We start from the raw sequence: 21,924 nt of genomic DNA, 5'->3' as shown, positions 1-21,924 counted from the left end.
GTTAAAATGGAGTTTGTAATTTTGGTCAAGTTTTAGTTGTAGTGCTTCACTTTCAAGATCTGGAACAACTACCTGTTTCCTTCATAGAAAATACAATGTTTCTTTCTACTTACAGCGGGTTCTCCCAAACCTCTAAGAGGACGACCTAAAGAGAGCGCTCCTGGGACTGATAACACCCCTCTGGATTTCCAGGAGACAATCTCCCTGAAAGATAGGTTGGATCTGTACAAGGCTGCTGTGTCCAAGAGTGAGAGTATCAACTCCTTTGCTGATGTAAGATATCCATACTTCCTTATCCTAACTCTGTGTTTGCTTTGCATAGTGAAATATCCTACATCCCTAGTGAAATATCCTACCACACCTGAGCAGGAAGGTGATCCATGGCAGTGGGATCAGTTCGCCAATCCTTCAGTTCCATAGCTTTGAGCTCTCCCGTCTACTTGACAACTTCTTTCATCTTCTGGAAGGCTTTCTCTAAAGTAGTGGTGGTGGTATGGATAGTAATGCAGCATTCTCCATCTCTCACACAGCCTGGTCACACGGAGGACTCCGACAAATTAAGTCCACAAGGCACTGAGAAGAAGCGTAGGAGAAGGCCACGCAGGAAGGCAAAAAAGCAGCCTTTGCCAGGGACCACTGAAGACCTCGTGGTTCCTGATACAGCTTGTGGAACCTCAGCAAAGGAAAACGTGACCCACGCTGAGCAAAAGGAAAAAGGGTCAGAGGGAACACAGCCTTGTCACACAGGGGATTCGATGAACTTAGGGCCAGGAGGCACTCAAAAGAAGCGGAGAAGAAGGGCGCGCAGGAGATCACAAAAGCAGCCTTCCCCAGTGACCACCCAAGACCTTCTGGTTACTGCTCCGCTACAGGAAACATCCACAGGAGAAAACATGAGCCACGCTGACCAGAAGGCCAAAGAGTTGGATGAAACACAGCCTGGTCACCCATCGGATCCAGAGAAATTAAGTCCTCCGGCCCAAACATCACCATTACAAAGACAGAAGGAAAAGAAAAAAGAAAAGAATAGGAAGAAGCGCTTCGTTCTCTGGTTCCGCATGGGATGTGGATAAATAGGTAGAACTTTGTAATAACTTTATGGATAGTTAGTTTAGGTAATAACTTACGCATAATTAGTGGATAGATCAAAATTAAAATCAATAAAACATAGGTGTTAAAAAAAAATATACTAGTACCGTTGCACACTATGCCCCTGACTTCTATTTCCTAAAATTTATGAAACGTTCTCTTCACGGATGTGAAATGTGCCCTACCTAAAATGGCTCTAGAGGTAAAAGAATCGTCCTGTTTGGTGCACATCTGGTTTCAGCTTATTAAAACACAAGATGACAAGGCCAGTGCCAGGCACAGTTCCAAGCTGGGTACAGAGGGGGTTGAGAGTAGCCCTGAAGAGAAGGACTTGGGGGTGTTGGATGACAAGAAGCTCAACAGGAGCTGGCAGTGCACTCATGCACCTCAGAAGACCAACTCTCTCCTAGGATGCATCAAGAGGAGCGTGGCCAGGAGATAGAGAGAGGTGCTTCTCCCCCTCTACTCTGCTCTTGTCAGACCCCACCTCGAATACTGTATCCAGTTCTGGTGTCCCCACCACAGGAAGGACACAGATCTGTTGCAAGGAGTCCAGAGGAGGGCCACAAAGATGATCCAGGGGCTGGAGCACCTCCGCTACAAGGACAGGCTGAGGGAGATGGGATTGTTCAGCCTGAAGAAGAGAAGACTCCAGGGGGGACCAAGAGCTTCCTTCCAATATCTAAAGGGAACCTACAGGAAGGCTGCAGAGGGACTTCTCATAAGAGTGTCCACCAATAGGACAAGGGCAAATGCTTTTAAACTGAAGAAGAATGGGTTTAGACTGGATCTTAGGAAGAGGTTCATCAGTACAAAGGTAGTGAGACTCTGCAACAGACTGCCCAGAGAAGGTGTGGATGCCCCCTTCCTCGAGGTGTTCAAGGCCAGGTAGGATGAGGATTGAGAAACCCTGTCCAGACGAAGGTGTCCCTGCCCATGGCAGGCACGTTGGAGTAGATGATCTTGAAGGTCCCTTCACATCTAAGCCATTATTCTATGATTCATCTGAATTAAGGCAGCAAACCCATTTGCCTGATGCCAGAGTCTCGGTTTCACTAAGGAATGGAGCTACTCAGTGTTCCTCAAAAAGATGAGCCTCTTCTTCGCCTCACACTGAAGTAAACGCTTTTCATATAAGAGCACAGTAATATAGACATGAATATTTATATATTAAATGAAGTAAACATTGAATATAAGACACACCTTCTTTACCATGGTGCCCATGTTACATAAAAATGATATTGAAATAGTATCCAGGATGCAAAATTAGGCATAGAAAACCATTAAAGTATTCCTTAGCGGCTCAAGCACCCTAGAGAACAAAAGACGCAACTACTAAAATACTCTAATAGCTTAGAAAAACACTGGTGTTGTAAAACAAAGAGTGAAGACTACTCCCCTTCTTATGAGTTTTTCTTAGAGCCTTATCAGAAAAAAAGGACTTAAACCTCTATCTCCAACTCCCAAAGCTGGAATCTTCCAGTAAACTATTCTCCGACACCCCCCCCCGCCTTAAACCGCCCAAATAGCTCCGCGTGACAAGCCCCGCACAAGCTCTAACACAACAAACAGCGTCAACAATAACCCCCACCCCGCAACCAAAGCCAGTCCTACCCCCAAAGAACAAACCCGCTCTGCCCCTGCCAAAATCTATACCAACAAAAAATATGCCCACACCCTCAACAGGCCCCACCCCAAACTTTCAACCCCCAACAGGACCTCCCACCACTACCCCTAAAACCAACACCAACACAAAACCAAGTCCGTAACCCATAACCCGCCAATCACCCCAAGTCTCCAGAAATGGGTCAGCTGCTAAAGAGACTTCCTTGAGATTTCCATGAGACTTCCGGCTTTGAATGTTCTCGGATGAATAATCAGCCTTCTGGCAAGGCACTTGGATACATCTGTTGGACAACTCTGAGAAAAGGCACTAGCCTAAAGGCCACTGTAAACATTTTAAAATTATTTTGGGAAGAGCCCTCTATCATCTTCAGCCATTTGCTTGTAACCATGATTAACTATTTTTAAAAACACAAGGCATTAGCAAATATATCTAAATTACATTGTTTTTTCAGTAGCTGAAAATTGAAAATAACACCCGCAAAGTTCCTGCAAAGGCAAAACAAAAAATCAACAACAAAATCCATGAAACATATGTGAGATTTGTCTAAAGCCAGTCATTTGTCTAAGTCAGTAATTCAAGTAAAAAACAAATAGGGTTGCAGTATCTTTACCTTAAGTCAGTGCAGTGCTAGTTTTCATTCTCCTGCGTGTCCTGATGAAATCCTGCAATTTAATGGACAGACATCAGTAAGGATAAGAAGAACCCATTTACACCAAGATACTATTGCCTCTGAAAACAGCCTGACAAAATACAAACCTTTCTGCTTCCTTTAATAAAAGGCCCTTTCTCAAAATGGCAGGAAAAATGGACTACAGCAAAACTTTTATTCCCACAGGAAAGAATACGTATAGTTAACATGCAAAAATGCCATACAGTAGGGAGCACACCTCCTTGGATAATTCACGATCAAGATTGGGCTTAGCAGGGAACAGACACAGACGTGCAGGGCTTTCCTCTCATGGATTCCTTAGCTTTGCATGCTCTTCTCTCAGCAAGTGGCTATTTCTCTTCCTCCAGGAATGAGGATTAGTTTTGAAGAAACAGTAAGTCACACTTGATACAAAAAACAGGTGTCCTATCATACTATCCTGCAGTTCTACAAAGCGTAGCGTATCATAGCCACAGCTCTACCAGACCAGTCCAATATTCTGCTTTTTATCACTGTACAGCAGTTACTAATGTCAGTAATTGCAGCAAGAGGAAAAAAATCTTGCTGGGGCACAAGGAAACTCCTTCCTGGTTTTGAACTAAAAAAAAAATAAAATTCTCTTTTCACCTCTATATTTTCCCTTAAGACACATTAAAGTCAAATTCTGGATTTATGCTATGCTGTCCTCAACCACTAACTTATCTAAATACAGGAGCTCACAGTTACAACTCTTTGTTTTCTTGAAAAGACTCTACACATAACCAATTTTCAGTATTTTCCTTCTATGACAGAATTTTCCTAGTGAAAGAAATACAAAAAAATGGACACTACCTATTCATTAATAAAACATAGAACAGATATTGCAGGCATTTCTTTTTCTGTTTCTGCATCTCTCTCATATGAAACTAAATACAATTTTTCAAGTAGTCACGTGGCAATACCGTGTTTGCATTATGAGGAACAAGTGGACAAACAATGCCTGTACAAAGACTCAGACCAGATTTCACATTTCAACACTCTCCTTTGATTTTATTGGTTTTTTTAAAAAACGACCACTCTGGCTGGAAAATGTACATTAAAACCCAAACAATTGCTATAGGAAATGCCTTCTGCACCACTCAAAGCCACGGGGGAAATGGCACTGACCAAAGCCTTGGCCTCCCTGTGTGCTGCCACCGGGGCTTCCTCTCCTGAGGTGCCGCTGCCTGTGGGGGCAGGGGTGGCCGCGCTTGCCAGCAGTCACCAGGAGAGACAAGGGCTATGATGGAGAACAAAACGGTGGCACCGTAAAATGGCAGACCCGTGTGTACGCAGGGGGAGGGCTTGCAGATCCAGTCTACTCTGGGGAAGCTGGTAGGGCTTTTCTCCTTTAAAAATCTCCACCTTCTGGATGCCCACTTTGGACTATGGCCCTAGCAAGGCACTTGTTGGCCACACAAATACACAACCAGAGTTCTAGAAGGCCACCTTGGTTGTGAGGACTGGGAAGTGCCATTGTGACCTCACAGCCCTCGAATCCGTCTGGGTCTGCCTCAGAAGGCAGTGCCTCTTGCCTGCTGTCTTTACCTACGGACGTGCCATCGAGACACACGTGGGCTGAAGGCTCTCTGAGGCAACGAGGAGACATGTAAGTTGGGAACAGACACAGCCCTTTGTGAGCAGGATAAAAACGAGGTAGAACTAGAGGACCAGAAGACACCTTCCCAAATCAACCTGAAAATATTGCCTCTTAATCCCTTGGGTCTCACTCTCTTTTAAAAGCTTCGTTCTCTTACAGAGGCCACATTTTCATCTAAACATTCTGAGGAGAAGTGCTCGAAAGCATTCTCCCGGCCACAGCCCTCAGGTAGTGAGCACATCCCAGCCTGTGAAGGGCTTAGCTGGGCAACGTGACGCCTTGAGCTAAAGACATACTGACAGGACTAGTCTTTCCTTACTAGGATTTTCCCTATTTGTCTCCCTGGTGGAAAACCAGGCTGAACATAAACTTTATGTAAAGAGAAAACTTCCAAGTATTCTGTAATAGGGTTTTGTGAATGCCAAATTTATTTTATTTCCCCAATAAATAAAACAGAGACGGCAGCAAAAAAATTAGGAAACTGGCATTGTGGTACAGATTGCATGCCACACGTGACAAAGTCTGGGAGACATGCTCAAAGTATAGCTGACTCAAATGATGCTGCTCCTGCTCTGTACAGGGTCATCAATGATCAACTTGTTGCACAATAAGTTTTATACCAGTATAAGCGTTGCTATACTTTCAAAGGGGGCAGTGATGGTGGGTATAGAATTTTTAAGTATTTTAAATCATGTTGTTGTTTTGTACATTTCATGGCCTGCAGTTTTTCATGATTTCAGCTCATTTGGAAGTTACAAAACACGTGGCAGAAAAGCGGGTGACAGAGCGAACCCCCGGTGTACCCTGTACTTAGCTGAAGGGTCCTTTAAACTTTCTGCTGGGGAAGGACGATTAGCCTGAACGAAAGAAAAGTCTCCATAATATTACTAAAAGAGAGAAGGGAAAACAAATTAAAACCAAAGAAAACCACGCGTGGCACACCAATGCTCACAGAACATTTCTGCCTCGCTGAATGTTAGAGAGGATCTCAAGTTAGGCAAGTAGTTGAGAATTGCAATGAAAAAGAGGTGCTGCCCATATCTGGGGGCTTTTATGACCTCGTGAAGAGTCATAACAAAATTGTGTCCCTAAGGACACCAGGTCATTTGGGGAAAACCTGTTACAGAACAGGTTCTGTCCCCACCTGCTAATAGGCTGGTCTAGAGTTCTAGAAGGCCAGCTTGATTGTGAGGACTTGGAGCGAGCCTAGCAACCAGAATCCATCTGGGTCTGCTTCAGAAGGCAGCGCCTCTTGCCTGCTGTCTTTACCTACGGACGTGCCATCGAGACACACGTGGGTTGAAGGCTCTCCTAGCAAACAAGGAGACATGTAAGTTGGGAACAGACACAGCCCTATGTGAGCAGAAAAAAAGGAGGTAGAAATAGAGGACCTACAGACATCCCTGCCAAGCAAAATCATTCTGCAACTCTAAACTGGGCTACAAGAAATAGTCTGTAAACATTCACTCTTGCTGTAATCTACATCTGCTGATAGAGGGTCTGAGTGTTGCTTACAGGGATTTTGAAGCAACAGTCAGAACTGAATAACTATCCAGTTTCCTTAGCATCTAGGATTAGATTCTCAGGTCTCTTTTTGTTTGTTTGTTTGTTTTTCTTTTCCAGCAAATAGGACTATCTTCAATAATTGCAAAGTTACCTGCACTTTACAAGTTTTACGATTTAAAATTCTTAATTTTATTTGGATTTCCTTCTTTGAATTCATTTGTTGTAGCCAACAAACAGCATAGACTGGAAAGCTAGCACTCGTTCTATAATGATTGCATTGATAAGAAAAATAGTTAAAAAGACCAAAAGCTTCCAGAGATGAATCTAAACCATTAAAGATTTGGGGACGGGGCAGGAAGAAGAAAAGAGAAAAAGGAACAAACTTCTAACCCAGAATTCGTCTTCTTTTAAACAGGCAGACTGTGAGCTCAGCAATGCTGGCAAAACAAAACTTAATTGAGAAGAACACCGTGGTAAGACACACTCCCTACAAATATACAAGTCAGTGGGGGTTTTTTTGATTTTTTTTTTTTTTTTTAAAGGGCTCTGTAGTGTGGAGCCTGATATTGCTCATGCAATAAGTGAGAATGAGGGGATAAAAGGAAAAAAAAATAAGCATGACTTTCCTCAAGTCCCAAGAATATGAGCAATGCACTTTTTAGTCATCTCTTATTCCATGGGAAAATGCACTGATTTTCCTGCTAAGACACAAGAATTAGTGCTCCAGTGTGATTTACCTCAAAACACTGCAACCTTGCAACATTGGCTAGAATAGCATCTGCTCTCCGTCCTTATCTTCCAGCTCAGGAGGCTCAACACTCTGGCGGTAGCTGGTCTGACTATGAAAGATGGAGGCAGAGGCGGCATTAAGTATCTCAGCCTTTTCCTTCTCTTTGCTTGCAATGTTGCCCTCTGCATCCAGTAAGGGATGGAGACTGGCCCAGGCTCTCTTTGTAGTCTTGGTGGATTTATAGAAACTTTCTTTATTGCCCTCTTATGTCGGTGGCCATGTTCAGTTCCAGATGGGCTTTCGCCTTCCTCAGTTTCTCTCCCTATTACCAAACGAGATCTCTGTGCTCCCCCTGAGTTGCCTGTGCCTTCTTACACAGGTCGGAAACCCTTCTTTTTTTGCCCCATCAAAAGCTCTGTCTCTGACCCCAGGTACATGTTCTATTGGCAGGCCACGCTGGAGCTGGCAGACTTTCCCCTGCACAAGGGCTCTGTAGGGCTACTTGTGCAGAAATGGGAGTCTGCTGCTGCTTCAAGACCGGGCCCAGTGCTCCCACGCTCACCAGCACCACGGGCCCATCTGCCGCACATCATCAGCTGCAGCAGCATCCTGGCCCAAGTGTCGGCAGGGAGCAGCAGGGCAGACGGGCTCCAGGAGAACCCAGATGGCCCTCAGCACACCCAGCCCTTCCCTGTCAGTGTGAAGGAGCTGCGGAACCGCTTTGAGGCCCTGGGTGCTAAAAAGGTAAGTGCCTGGGCTGGAGGGACACCTTGAGGTGGCCTTGACATAGAGGCGTGTTCTGTAACTTCCTGTATTCCACAATGGTATTAATCAAGGTTCTTTTAGTATTTTCTATCTGGCACTATCTGCCAACCTGTCAGGTAAGTCAGTGTGCAATGGTGCTTGCTTGGTATTTTTTTGGGGTGAAGAAACTAGACACTATGGTCTGAGAGAAGACTCTCAAATGGAACAGCTTACAAACACTCTAAAACTTTTTTGAAGCAATTGCTTCTTATTTGTAGAACAGTATTGACTCCATTTCGACTGAGAAACCTGCTGTCACTTCATCCACTGGCTTTCACTGACATAAAATGAAAGGTCTGGACAAACTGCAACCTGTCTTTGCCATCAGAGGTTTCATTGAGAAAAGTCAGTGATTTTTCTTTTAATGATCTCAGGTGAAGCTGGCCTTTTTTAATCTTAAAAAAATATTTCACAGTACTATAGGGGACCAAAAACTTCGTAAGTTATCTTAATTAGGACAACTTCAATAATTTTATTGTGGCTAAATGTCTTTCACCGTGGGTCACAGCTTCAGTGGTTTGCACAGAGCAAAGACCAGAGGACAGAATTTTTTGTCAATTCTCCCCCTCCCCCCTTCACCTTCCCGAGGGAAGATAAATGGGAATAAGGACGAGAGATAACAGAATTTCTGGTATTACAAAAATTGATTCTATGGCATTGTGGGAAACACCTCTCTCACAACAGCACCCCCTTCTTCTGTGCCTTCTTCAAACTCCCACCTCATTCCTCCCACCAAACCCCACTCCTGTTTCCTACCAATGGCTTTTACCACACATACTCTTGATGTCTTTCTGACAGGAAACAGAAAAAAGTTCACTTACATTAGCACTGAAGACTGAGCCTGGGAGCCCTTCTGTCAGTCCTCTGAAGGAGTCAGCTGTGAAAAGAGGGCGAGCAATCTTTGAAAAGATGTCATCAGAAAATGACCACAGCAAGATCTCTGAAGGTTAGCATTGCCATGTTGATCTCATGTCTTGCTTTACTCCAAGGTAGTGGTCTCCTAACCTTTTTGATGGTCCACCTCTACCAGAAAGACGTTTTTGTGCCTGGCTACATGGAATTCTTCTAATACAGTCATATTCTGTAGAAAGCAAAGGAAACTTTCCTAGTGCTAGTAACCCACTGCTGCTCTTTCAGGAGCACTCTGAACTGCTGTCTCCACATTCACTGTGGCTGAATTTCAGATGCTTATAGATGACTTTTCGTATCTTGAAATAAGGTTAAAATGGAGTTTGTAATTTTGATAAAGTTTTAGTTGTACTGCTTTTCTTTCAAGATTTGGAAAAGAGTACCTGTTTCCTTCATAGGAGATACAATGTCTCTTTCTACTTACAGTGGGTTCTTGCAAACCTAAAAAGAGCACTCCTGGCGCCGACAACACATCTCTGGATTTCCAGGAGACCATCTCCCTGAGAGAGAGACTGGCTTTGTACAAGGCTGCTGTGTCCAACAGACAGAGTACCACCTCCTTTGCTGATGTAAGATTTCCATGTTTTCTTATCTGAATGCTGTTAGCTTTCCAAAGTAAAATATCCTACATTCCTAGTGAGGGTCAAAATTTGAAACCAAATAGGGATTAGGTATTTTAGAGCAAAGTTTAATATTAATAATAAGCAGCACACAAAGTATTTGGCTAACAGATTTTATCATCTGTTAAAACAGAGCAATACCACTTCACTACACACCTAACAGTCAGAAATATCCTAAAATCAGCTCTTCAGATCTCAGCTCCTATGTACTGTCATATGAAACAGCCAGAAACAGTACTTATGGCTGCCAGAGTCATTCCTGCAAAGACAGAGTATTATTTAGCTGCAATACATGGCTGATCCCTAAAACTACAAAGGCAACCACCGGGCCCTCAGAAACTGTCTTGGACAGAAAGGGAAATGCAACAAGAGTAGCAGCTATCTCACACAGGGCGTTTAGCAACCAGGGTTTAATTCTAGATTGCAAAATCCCCAAAGAAGTTTATAATTTGTAGGTCCTCGTTTTTGGTTGACAAGTAGTAGTCCTAATATGGTACAGTGAGATTCAGCAGTTAATATTAACACTTCAGAGGTGTTTTGTATTTTGATGGCAGTGCTTAGAAAAATAACTCAATACTGTATTCATTCTAAACGCTGATGTTAATTTAGGAATACTGCTAAAATAAGTAGGGTTTGTAGACTACATCAGTGGAAGGCGCCTGTAAGAGGCTACAGACGTAACCAAGTTCTTCCACGTGTTTCCATTTGAAATTTGTAAGCATTATAGCTTATACTGCTATTAACTACTTCCCCCCAAAAATATAATCACCCCATAGGAGTACCTTCCTAGCACAAATGTAATATAACTGGCCTTATTTTACCACTCTAGACTTCAGAGAAAGCCAACTTCTGTACTGTGCCTGGTGGCCTGGCAGCTGTGAGAAAACAATTTGACAAGGCTCAGATGAACTCTTTACAGGAGACCTCTTCTCAGTGCCAGCATCAGCACCAATCTGTACAGGTAACAATACCATTTTTAACACTAACAAGTGAGGAACGCCCTGCTAGATAGCTCGAGGAAAACTTATAATTGTATGCTTTACTGAAGAGTTTTCATTATGAACAAAACCTTTCCCCAGTGTCCATCCTCATAGAAGTTTCTCTTCTGGATTTCAAGGAGATGCCCTGATTTGAGATGCTGGAAGCTTATAGATCTTATAGATAGCTTATATATAGATAGCTTATAGATCTCTTTTTGCACTAGGTATCTAGCAGCAAGATGCACAAGATGTTTAGCAGACTGAAAGGACAGCTCAGACCCCTATTGCTGTCTCCCCCCTCTCCCGCAATCCCTTTGGAATGCTCATGAGGCTCTGTTCAGGCAGCTTACACTGGTGTTTCACAACACTTCCCAGAATACCCCTCCTGAGGACGGGTCTCGCACACCACCCACTGCCTCAAACACTCTGTGCCCTTGTCCTTTGCGGTGATTTTTCTATAGCAGACAGAAGGAAAAGATGAGGACAACAGAAAGAAGGAAAAGATGAGGAGACAGCACTTAAAAAGCACATTACAAAACATCAAATAAACACAACGACAATTTTAAGGCCAATTAAAGCAGGCAAACCTTTCTTGGCGTACAGTGCTCCGAAGTCAAAGAGGTGTTCTCACCAAGGGGCACATTCAGTGCTCCGGTTTTGCTGCCTTTAGACTTGGCTAGCCTCGTTTGGTGCTTCTGCTCCAGACTCAGCTGACCTCCTCCTTTGGCTGCTCCAGAGTGAGCCAAGCGTGTGTTCGGAAGCTCCCCTTTTATTGGCCCCCCCAATCCTGCTCATGCGCAGCTGAGGCAAACCCTAACTGGGCGGGGGGCTTAGCACAGGTGGGCTTGACACAAGCTCACGCCTCCCATCTCATACTTAGCACCTGAGTGCCTCAAGCATGGGGCTGTGTACGCATGCTCAGGCCATTCCTCTACACATTCTGCTACAAATTAATATGACACTCAATGCAAATGCCCCCATTTCTATAATCCATTCCCACCACCCTGTTTGTCCCAGCTTCCTGAGCTGGAAGGTGATCCATGGCAGCGGTTTCAGTTCGCCAATCCTTCAGTTCCATAGCTTGGAGCTCTCCCGTCTACTTGACAACTTCTTTCATCTTCTGGAAGGCTTTCTCTAAAGTAGTGGTGGTGGTATGGATAGTAATGCAGCATTCTCCATCTCTCACACAGCCTGGTCACACGGAGGACTCCGACAAATTAAGTCCACAAGGCACTGAGAAGAAGCGTAGGAGAAGGCCACGCAGGAAGGCAAAAAAGCAGCCTTTGCCAGGGACCACTGAAGACCTCGTGGTTCCTGATACAGAACATAGAACCTCAGCAAAGGAAAACGTGACCCACACTGAGCAAAAGGAAAAAGGGTCAGATGGAACACAGCCTTGTCACACAGGGGATTCGATGAACTTAGGGCCAGGAGGCACTCAAAAGAAGCGGAGAAGAAGGGCGCGCAGGAGATCAAAAAAGCAGCCTTCCCCAGTGACCACCCAAGACCTTGTGGTTACTGCTCCGCTACGTGAAACATCCACAGGAGAAAACATGAGCCACGCTGACCAGAAGGCCAAAGAGTTGGATGAAACACAGCCCGGTCACCCATCGGATCCAGAGAAATTAAGTCCTCCGGCCCAAACTTCCCCATTACAAAAACAGAAGGAAAAGAAAAAAGAAAAGAATAGGAAGAAGCGCTTCATTCTCTGGTTCCGCATGGGATGTGGATAAATAGATAGAACTTTGTATTAACTTTATCTATAGTTAGTTTAGGAAATAACAAGTATAATTAGTGGATAGCTCAAAATTAAAATCAATAAAAGATAGGTGTTAAAAAAAAATATGCTAGTACCGTTGTATTTCAGAGATACATGCTACTAAATGTGCACACTATGCCCCTGACTTCTATTTCCTAAAATTCATGTGTAGGCAGCAGGTGCCAGGACTTGCCGGGAGATGGGCACAGGCGGGGTGAGCACCGCGTGGCCCAACTCCCGGCAAGTCCTGGCACCTGCTGCCTACATTCATAAAACATTCCCTTCACGGAAGTGAAATGTGCCCTACCTAAAATGGCTCTAGAGGTAAAAGAATCGTCCTGTTTGGTGCACATCTGGTTTCAGCTTATTAAAACACAAGATGACAAGGCCAGTGCCAGGCACAGTTCCAAGCTGGGTACAGAGGGGGTTGAGAGTAGCCCTGAAGAGAAGGACTTGGGGGTGTTGGATGACACGAAGCTCAACAGGAGCTGGCAGTGCACTCATGCACCTCAGAAGACCAACTCTCTCCTAGGATGCATCAAAACGAGCGTGGCCAGGAGATAGAGAGAGGTGCTTCTCCCCCTCTACTCTGCTCTTGTCAGACCCCACCTCGAATACTGCATCCACTTCTGGTGTCCCCACCACAGGAAGGACACAGATCTGTTGCAAGGAGTCCAGAGGAGGGCCACAAAGATGATCCAGGGGCTGGAGCACCTCCGCTACAAGGACAGGCTGAGGGAGATGGGATTGTTCAGCCTGAAGAAGAGAAGACTCCAGGGGGGACCAAGAGCTTCCTTCCAATATCTAAAGGGAACCTACAGGAAGGCTGCAGAGGGACTTCTCATAAGAGTGTCCACCAATAGGACAAGGGCAAATGCTTTTAAACTGAAGAAGAATGGGTTTAGACTGGATCTTAGGAAGAGGTTCATCAGTACAAAGGTAGTGAGACTCTGCAACAGACTGCCCAGAGAAGGTGTGGATGCCCCCTTCCTCGAGGTGTTCAAGGCCAGGTAGGATGAGGATTGAGAAACCCTGTCCAGACGAAAGTGTCCCTGCCCATGGCAGGCACGTTGGAGTAGATGATCTTGAAGGTCCCTTCCAACCTAAGCCATTATTCTATGATTCATCTGAATTAAGGCAGCAAACCCATTTGCCTGATGCCAGAGTCTCGGTTTCACTAAGGAATGGAGCTACTCAGTGTTCCTCAAAAAGATGAGCCTCTTCTTTGCCTCACACTGAAGTAAACGCTTTTCATATAACAGCACAGTAATATAGACATGAATATTTATATATTAAATGAAGTAAACATTGAATATAAGACACACCTTCTTTACCATGGTGCCCATGTTACATAAAAATGATATTGAAATAGTATCCAGGATGCAAAATTAGGCATAGAAAACCATTAAAGTATTCCTTAGCGGCTCAAGCACGCTAGAGAATGAAACACAAAAGTATTAAAATACTCTAGTAGTTTATAAAAACATTGATGTTGTAAACCAAAGAGTGAAGACTACTCCCCTTCTTATGAGTTTTTCTTAGAGCCTTATCAGAAAAAAAGGACTTAAACCTCTATCTCCAACTCCCAAAGCTGGAATCTTCCAGTAAACTATTCTCCGACACCACCCCCGCCTTAAACCGCCCAAATAGCTCCACGTGACAAGCCCCGCACAAGCTCTAACACAACAAACAGCGTCAACAATAGCCCCACCCCGCAACCAAAACCAGTCCTACCCACCAAGAATAAAACGGCTCCGCCCCTGCCAAAATCTATACCAACAAAAAATATGCCCACACCCTCAACAGGCCCCACCCCAAACTTTCAACCCCCAACAGGACCTCCCACCACTACCCCTAAAACCAACACAAAACCAAGTCCGTAACCCATAACCCGCCAATCACCCCAAGTCTCCAGAAATGGGTCAGCTGCTAAAGAGACTTCCATGAGATTTCCATGAGACTTCCGGCTTTGAATGTTCTCGGATGAATAATCAGCCTTCTGGCAAGGCACTTGGATACATCTGTTGGACAACTCTGAGAAAAGGCACTAGCCTAAAGGCCACTGTAAACATTTTAAAATTATTTTGGGAAGAGCCCTCTATCATCTTCAGCCATTTGCTTGTAACCATGATTAACTATTTTTAAAAACACAAGGCATTAGCAAATATATCTATATTACATTGTTTTTTCAGTAGCTGAAAACTGAAAATAACACCCGCAAAATTCCTGCAAAGGCAAAACAAAAAAACAACAACAAAATCCATGAAACATATGTGAGATTTGTCTAAAGCCAGTCATTTGTCTAAGTCAGTAATTCAAGTAAAAAACAAATAGGGCTGCAGTATCTTTACCTTAAGTCAGTGCAGTGCTAGTTTTCATTCTCCTGCGTGTCCTGATGAAATCCTGCAATTTAATGGACAGACATCAGTAAGGATAAGAAGAACCCATTTACACCAACATACTATTGCCTCTGAAAACAGCCTGACAAAATACAAACCTTTCTGCTTCCTTTAACAAAATTAAAAAACACCCCCTTATATGAGTCACAGAAAAAGCATCTTCCTTTGGGAAAGCATGAGATGACTGAAATAAAGGCTTCCTCAAAATGGTAGGAAAAATGGACTACAGCAAAACTTTTATTCCCACAGGAAAGAATATGTAAAGTTAACATGCAAAAATGACATACAGTAGGGAGCACACCTCCTTGGATAATTCATGATCAAGATTGGGCTTAGCAGGGAACAGACACAGAAGTGCAGGGCTTTCCTCTCATGGATTCCTTAGCTTTGCACGCTCTTCTCTCAGCAAGTGGCTATTTCTCTTCCTCCAGGAATGAGGATTAGTTTTGAAGAAACAGTAAGTCACACTTGATACAAAAAACAGGTGTCCTATCATACTATCCTGCAGTTCTACAAAGCGTAGCGTATCATAGCCACAGCTCTACCAGACCAGTCCAATATTCTGCTTTTTATCACTGTACAGCAGTTACTAATGTCAGTAATTGCAGCAAGAGGAAAAAAATCTTCCTGTGGCACAAGGAAACTCCTTCCTGGTTTTGAACTAAAAAAGAAAAAAAAATTTCTCTTTTCACCTCTATATTTTCCCTTAAGACACATTAAAGTCAAATTCTGGATTTATGCTATGCTGTCCTCAACAACTGTTGCTGTCCTCAACAACTAGGGTACCTAATTACAGGAGCACACAGTTATAATCTTTTTTTTCTTGAAAAGACTCTACACATAACCAATTTTCAGTATTTTCCTTCTATGACAGAATTTTCCTAGTGAAAGAAATACAAAAAAATGGACACTACCTATTCATTAATAAAACATAGAACAGATATTGCAGGCATTTCTTTTTCTGTTTCTGCATCTCTCTCATATGAAACTAAATACAATTTTTCAAGTAGTCACGTGGCAATACCGTGTTTGCATTATGAGGAACAAGTGGACAAACAATGCCTGTAAAAAGACTCAGACCAGATTTCACATTTCAACACTCTCCTTTGATTTTATTGGTTTTTTTAAAAAAAGTCCACTCTGGCTGGAAAATGTACAATAAAAACCAAACAATTGCTATAGGAAATGCCTTCTGCACCACTCAAAGCCACGGGGGAAATGGCACTGACCAAAGCCTTGGCCTCCCTGTGTGCTGCCACCGGGGCTTCCTCTCCTGAGGTGCCGCTGCCTGTGGGGGCAGGGGTGGCCGCGCTTGCCAGCAGTCACCAGGAGAGACAAGGGCTATGATGGAGAACAAAACGGTGGCACCGTAAAATGGCAGACCCGTGTGTACGCAGGGGGAGGGCTTGCAGATCCAGTCTACTCTGGGGAAGCTGGTAGGGCTTTTCTCCTTTAAAAATCTCCACCTTCTGGATGCCCACTTTGGACTATGGCCCTAGCAAGGCACTTGTTGGCCACACAAATACACAACCAGAGTTCTAGAAGGCCACCTTGGTTGTGAGGACTGGGAAGTGCCATTGTGACCTCACAGCCCTCGAATCCGTCTGGGTCTGCCTCAGAAGGCAGTGCCTCTTGCCTGCTGTCTTTACCTACGGACGTGCCATCGAGACACACGTGGGCTGAAGGCTCTCTGAGGCAACGAGGAGACATGTAAGTTGGGAACAGACACAGCCCTATGTGGGCAGGATAAAAACGAGGTAGAACTAGAGGACCAGAAGACACCTTCCCAAATCAACCTGAAAATATTGCCTCTTAATCCCTTGGGTCTCACTCTCTTTTAAAAGCTTTGTTCTCTTACAGAGGCCACATTTTCATCTAAACATTCTGCGGAGAAGTGCTCGAAAGCATTCTCCCGGCCACAGCCCTCAGGTAGTGAGCACATCCCAGCCTGTGAAGGGCTTAGCTGGCCAACGTGATGCCTTGAGCTAAAGACATACTGACAGGACTAGTCTTTCCTTACTAGGATTTTCCCTATTAGTCTCCCTGGTGGAAAACCAGGCTGAACATAAACTTTATTTAAAGAGAAAACTTCCAAGTATTCTGTAGTAGGTTTTTGTGAACGCCAAATTTATTTTATTTCCCCAATAAAGAAAACAGACGGTACCAAAAAATTTATGAAATTGGAAATCTGGTACAGATTGCATGGCACAGGTGACAAAGTTTGGGAGACATGATCAAAGTACAGCTGCCTCAAATGATGCTGCTCCTGCTCTGTACAGGGTCATCAATGATCAACTTGCTGCACACTAAGTTTTATACCAGTATAAGCGTTGCTATACTTTTAAAGGGGCAAACGCGTGGCACAAAAGCGGGTGACAGAGCGAACCCCCGGTGTACCCTGTACTTAGCTGAAGGGTCCTTTAAACTTTCTGCTGGGGAAGGACGATTAGCCTGAACGAAAGAAAAGTCTCCATAATATTACTAAAAGAGAGAAGGGAAAACAAATTAAAACCAAAGAAAACCACGCGTGGCACACCAATGCTCGCAGAACATTTCTGCCTCGCTGAATGTTAGAGAGAATCTCAAGTTAGGCAAGTAGTTGACAATTGCAATGAAAAAGAGGTGCTGCCCATATCTGGGGGCTTTTATGACCTCGTGAAGAGTCATAACAAAATTGTGTCCCTAAGGACACCAGGTCATTTGGGGAAAACCTGTTACAGAACAGGTTCTGTCCCCACCTGCTAATAGGCTGGTCTAGAGTTCTAGAAGGCCAGCTTGATTGTGAGGACTTGGAGCGTGCCTAGCAACCAGAATCCATCTGGGTCTGCTTCAGAAGGCAGTGCCTCTTGCCTGCTGTCTTTACCTACGGACGTGCCATCGAGACACACGTGGGTTGAAGGCTCTCCGAGCAAACGAGGAGACATGTAAGTTGGGAACAGACACAGCTCTATGTGAGCAGAAAAAAAGGAGGTAGAAATAGAGGACCTACAGACATCCCTGCCAAGCAAAATCATTCTGCAACTCTAAACTGGGCTACAAGAAATAGTCTGTAAACATTCACTCTTGCTGTAATCTACATCTGCTGACAGAGGGTCTGAGTGTTGCTTACAGGGATTCTGAAGCAAAAGACAGAATTGAATAACTATCCAGTTTCCTTAGCATCTAGGATTAGATTCTCAGGTGTCTATTTGTTTGTTTGTTTTTCTTTTCCAGCAAATAGGACTATCTTCAATAATTGCAAAGTTACCTGCACTTTACAAGTTTTACGATTTAAAATTCTTAATTTTATTTGGATTTCCTTCTTTGAATTCATTTGTTGTAGCCACCAAACAGCATAGACTGGAAAGCTAGCACTCGTTCTATAGTGATTGTATTGATAAGAAAAATAGTTACAAAGACCAAAAGCTTCCAGAGATGAATCTAAACCATTAAAGATTTGAGGACGGGGCAGGAAGAAGAAAAGAGAAAAAGGAACAAACTTCTAACCCAGAATTCGTCTTCTTTTAAACAGGCAGACTGTGAGCTCAGCAATGCTGGCAAAACAAAACTTATTTGAGAAGAACACCGTGGTAAGACACACTCCCTACAAATATACAAGTCAGTGGGGGTTTTTTTATTTTTTTTTTTTAATGGGCTCTGTAGTGTGGAGCCTGATATTGCTCATGCAATAAGCATGACTTTCCTCAAGTCCCAAGAATATGAGCAATGCACTTTTTAGTCGTCTCTTATTCCATTGGAAAATGCACTGAATTTCCTGCTAAGACACAAGAATTAGTGCTCCAGTGTGATTTACCTCAAAACACTGCAACCTTGCAACATTGGCTAGAATTGCATCTGCTCTCCGTCCTTATCTTCCAGCTCAGGAAGCTCAACACTCTGGCGGTAGCTGGTCTGACTATGAAAGACGGAGGCAGAGGCAGCATTAAGTATCTCAGCCTTTTCCTCCTCTTTGCTTGCAATGTTGCCCTCTGCATCCAGTAAGGGATGGAGATTGGCCCAGGCTCTCTTTGTAGTCTTGGTGGATTTATAGAAACTTTCTTTATTGCCCTCTTATGTCGGTGGCCATGTTCAGTTCCAGATGGGCTTTGGCCTTCCTCAGTTTCTCTCCGTATTACCAAACGAGATCTCTGTGCTCCCCCTGAGCTGCCTGTGCCTTCTTACACAGGTCGGAAACCCTTCTTTTTTTGCCCCACCAAGAGCTCTGTCTCTGACCCCAGGTACATGTTCTATTGGCAGGCCACGCTGGAGCTGGCAGACTTTCCCCTGCACAAGGGCTCTGTAGGGCTACTTGTGCAGAAATGGGAGTCTGCTGCCGCTTCAAGAGCGGGCCCAGTGCTCCCACGCTCACCAGCACCACGGGCCCGTCTGCCGCACACCATCAGCTGCAGCAGCACCGTGGCCCGAGTGTCGGCAGGGAGCAGCAGGGCAGACGGGCTCCGGGAGAACCCAGATGGCCCTCAGCACACCCAGCCCTTCCCTGTCAGTGTGAAGGAGCTGCGGAATCGCTTCGAGGCCCTGGGTGCTAAAAAGGTAAGTGCCTGGGCTGGAGGGACACCTTGAGGTGGCCTTGACATAGAGCCCAGGGCTGCAAGGCAGTTTCCCCAGCCTCACGCTCCCCTCCTTCTCCTCTGACCCTGCGGACAATTTGGAACAGCATAGTAATAATCAGTGTTCTACAACTCTATACCACAATGGTATTTATGAGATCCTTTTAATGTTTGCCATCTGGTGCTATCTGCCAACCTGTCAGGTAAGTCAGTGTGCAATTGTGCTTGCTTGGTATTTTTTGGGGGTGAAGAAACTAGACACTATGGTCTGAGAGAAGAATTCCCAAATGGAACAATTTACAAACACTCTAAAACTGTAGGGCAACTTCAATAATTTTACTGGGGCTAAAAAGTCTTTCACCATGTGTCACAGCTTTAGCGGTTTCCAGAGAGCAAAAACCAGAGGACAGAATTGCTTCACCCTCCCGAAGGAAGATAAAAGGCAATAAGGATGAGCGATAACAGAATTCCTCGTCCTACAGAAATTGATTCTATGGCATTCTGGGGAAAACCTCTCTCACAATAGCACGCCCTTTTCTCTCTGTCTTCTTCAAACTCCCACTTCCTTTCTCCCACCAAACCCCACTGCTGTTTCCTACCAAAAGCTTTTAACACACATACTCTTGATGTCTTTCTGATAGGAAACAGAAAGCGAGAGAAGTTCACTTTCATCAGAAGTGAAGAGTGAGCCTGGGAGCCCTTCTGTCAGTCCTCTGAAGGAGTCGACTGTGAAAAGAGGGAGGGCAATCTTTGAACAGATGTCATCCAAAAATGACCACAGCAAGATCTCTGAAGGTTAGCATTGCCATGCTGATCTCATGTCTTGCTTTACTCCAAGGTAGTGGTCTCCTAACCTTTTTGATGGGGCACTCCTACCAGAAAGACTTTTTTCTGCCTGCACTCCCAAATCTAGATTCCTGAAGTCTTAAAATTCCTTCCTGCCCAAAAAGTATGGAAGTGCCGTTCATCCAGTGTCATTCATTCAGCCCAAATTTTCATGTACGGTAGGAAAAAATCTTGCCAGGACAAGAGGAACTTCCAGCCTCTGAGTTTATATGAAACCACCTTTGTCTCTGATCACAGACAAGAAACATGGTCAAAACACAATTTAGTTTTTCCCCTTTGTCTGAAACATGAAAGAAAAATATCTTAACTCTAAATTTAAAGAATTTTTCTGGTCACGGGGAATTCTTCTACAACAGTCATATGAGTGTAGAAAGCAAAGAAAAATTTCCTAGTGCTAGTAGCCCAATGCTGCTTTTTCAGGAGTACTCTGAACTCCTGTCTCCACATTCACTGTGGCTGAATTGCAGATGCTTACAGATGACTTGTCACATCTTGAAATAAGGTTAAAATGGAGTTTGTAATTTTGGTCAAGTTTTAGTTGTAGTGCTTCACTTTCAAGATCTGGAACAACTACCTGTTTCCTTCATAGAAAATACAATGTTTCTTTCTACTTACAGCGGGTTCTCGCAAACCTCTAAGAGGACGACCTAAAGAGAGCGCTCCTGGGACTGATAACACCCCTCTGGATTTCCAGGAGACAATCTCCCTGAAAGATAGGTTGGATCTGTACAAGGCTGCTGTGTCCAAGAGTGAGAGTATCAACTCCTTTGCTGATGTAAGATATCCATACTTCCTTATCCTAACTCTGTGTTTGCTTTGCATAGTGAAATATCCTACATCCCTAGTGAAATATCCTACCACACCTGAGCAGGAAGGTGATCCATGGCAGTGGGATCAGTTCGCCAATCCTTCAGTTCCATAGCTTTGAGCTCTCCCGTCTACTTGACAACTTCTTTCATCTTCTGGAAGGCTTTCTCTAAAGTAGTGGTGGTGGTATGGATAGTAATGCAGCATTCTCCATCTCTCACACAGCCTGGTCACACGGAGGACTCCGACAAATTAAGTCCACAAGGCACTGAGAAGAAGCGTAGGAGAAGGCCACGCAGGAAGGCAAAAAAGCAGCCTTTGCCAGGGACCACTGAAGACCTCGTGGTTCCTGATACAGCTTGTGGAACCTCAGCAAAGGAAAACGTGACCCACACTGAGCAAAAGGAAAAAGGGTCAGAGGGAACACAGCCTTGTCACACAGGGGATTCGATGAACTTAGGGCCAGGAGGCACTCAAAAGAAGCGGAGAAGAAGGGCGCGCAGGAGATCACAAAAGCAGCCTTCCCCAGTGACCACCCAAGACCTTCTGGTTACTGCTCCGCTACAGGAAACATCCACAGAGGAGAACATGAGCCACGCTGACCAGAAGGCCAAAGAGTTGGAGGAAAAACAGCCTGGTCACCCATCGGATCCAGAGAAATTAAGTCCTCCGGCCCAAACATCACCATTACAAAGACAGAAGGAAAAGAAAAAAGAAAAGAATAGGAAGAAGCGCTTCGTTCTCTGGTTCCGCATGGGATGTGGATAAATAGATAGAACTTTGTAATAACTTTATCTATAGATAGTTTAGGTAATAACTTAAGCATAATTAGTGGATAGATCAAAATTAAAATCAATAAAAGATAGGTGTTAAAAAAAAAAATATGCTAGTTCCGTTGTTTTTCAGAGATACATGCTACTAAACGTGCACACTATGCCCCTGACTTCTATTTCCAAAAATTTATGAAACATTCTCTTCACAGAGGTGAAATGTGCCCTACCTAAAATGGCTCTAGAGGTAAAAGAATCGTCCTG

At 44.2% G+C, this 21,924-nt stretch overlaps 1 protein-coding gene across 2 annotated transcripts; it reads left to right on the top strand.

The window, feature by feature from the left end:
• The first annotated feature begins 7,100 nt into the window (after positions 1 to 7,100).
• Positions 7,101 to 21,383, top strand: LOC139797283 (uncharacterized). Of its 2 annotated transcripts, XM_071746240.1 has the most exons (3): positions 7,101 to 7,963; positions 8,822 to 8,969; positions 20,701 to 21,383. In XM_071746240.1, the coding sequence occupies exons 1-3, from the start codon at positions 7,418 to 7,420 to the stop codon at positions 21,003 to 21,005; spliced, it is 999 nt and encodes a 332-aa protein (XP_071602341.1). In that variant the 5' UTR covers positions 7,101 to 7,417; the 3' UTR covers positions 21,006 to 21,383. The 2 variants fall into 2 exon arrangements, 1 of the variants encoding a protein (XP_071602341.1); XR_011726390.1 differs by lacking the exons at positions 7,101 to 7,963; positions 8,822 to 8,969 and adding an exon at positions 19,813 to 20,032.
• The last annotated feature ends 541 nt before the right edge of the window (positions 21,384 to 21,924 follow it).

The sequence above is a fragment of the Heliangelus exortis genome, chromosome 6 (assembly GCF_036169615.1).
Source record: "Heliangelus exortis chromosome 6, bHelExo1.hap1, whole genome shotgun sequence".
Taxonomy (NCBI): domain Eukaryota; kingdom Metazoa; phylum Chordata; class Aves; order Apodiformes; family Trochilidae; genus Heliangelus; species Heliangelus exortis.
The sequence above is the reverse complement of the archived record's forward strand: the minus strand, read 5'-3'. Positions and strand labels throughout refer to the sequence as shown.

Coding starts and splice junctions, on each gene's coding strand:
- LOC139797283 (XM_071746240.1), top strand. CDS start 7,418: ATGGAGACTGGCCCAGGCTCTCTTTGTAGTCTTGGTGGATTTATAGAA. Junction 7,964..8,821: donor AGGCCCTGGGTGCTAAAAAG/GTAAGTGCCTGG, acceptor TCTTTCTGACAG/GAAACAGAAAAAAGTTCACT. Junction 8,970..20,700: donor CCACAGCAAGATCTCTGAAG/GTTAGCATTGCC, acceptor TTCTACTTACAG/CGGGTTCTCGCAAACCTCTA.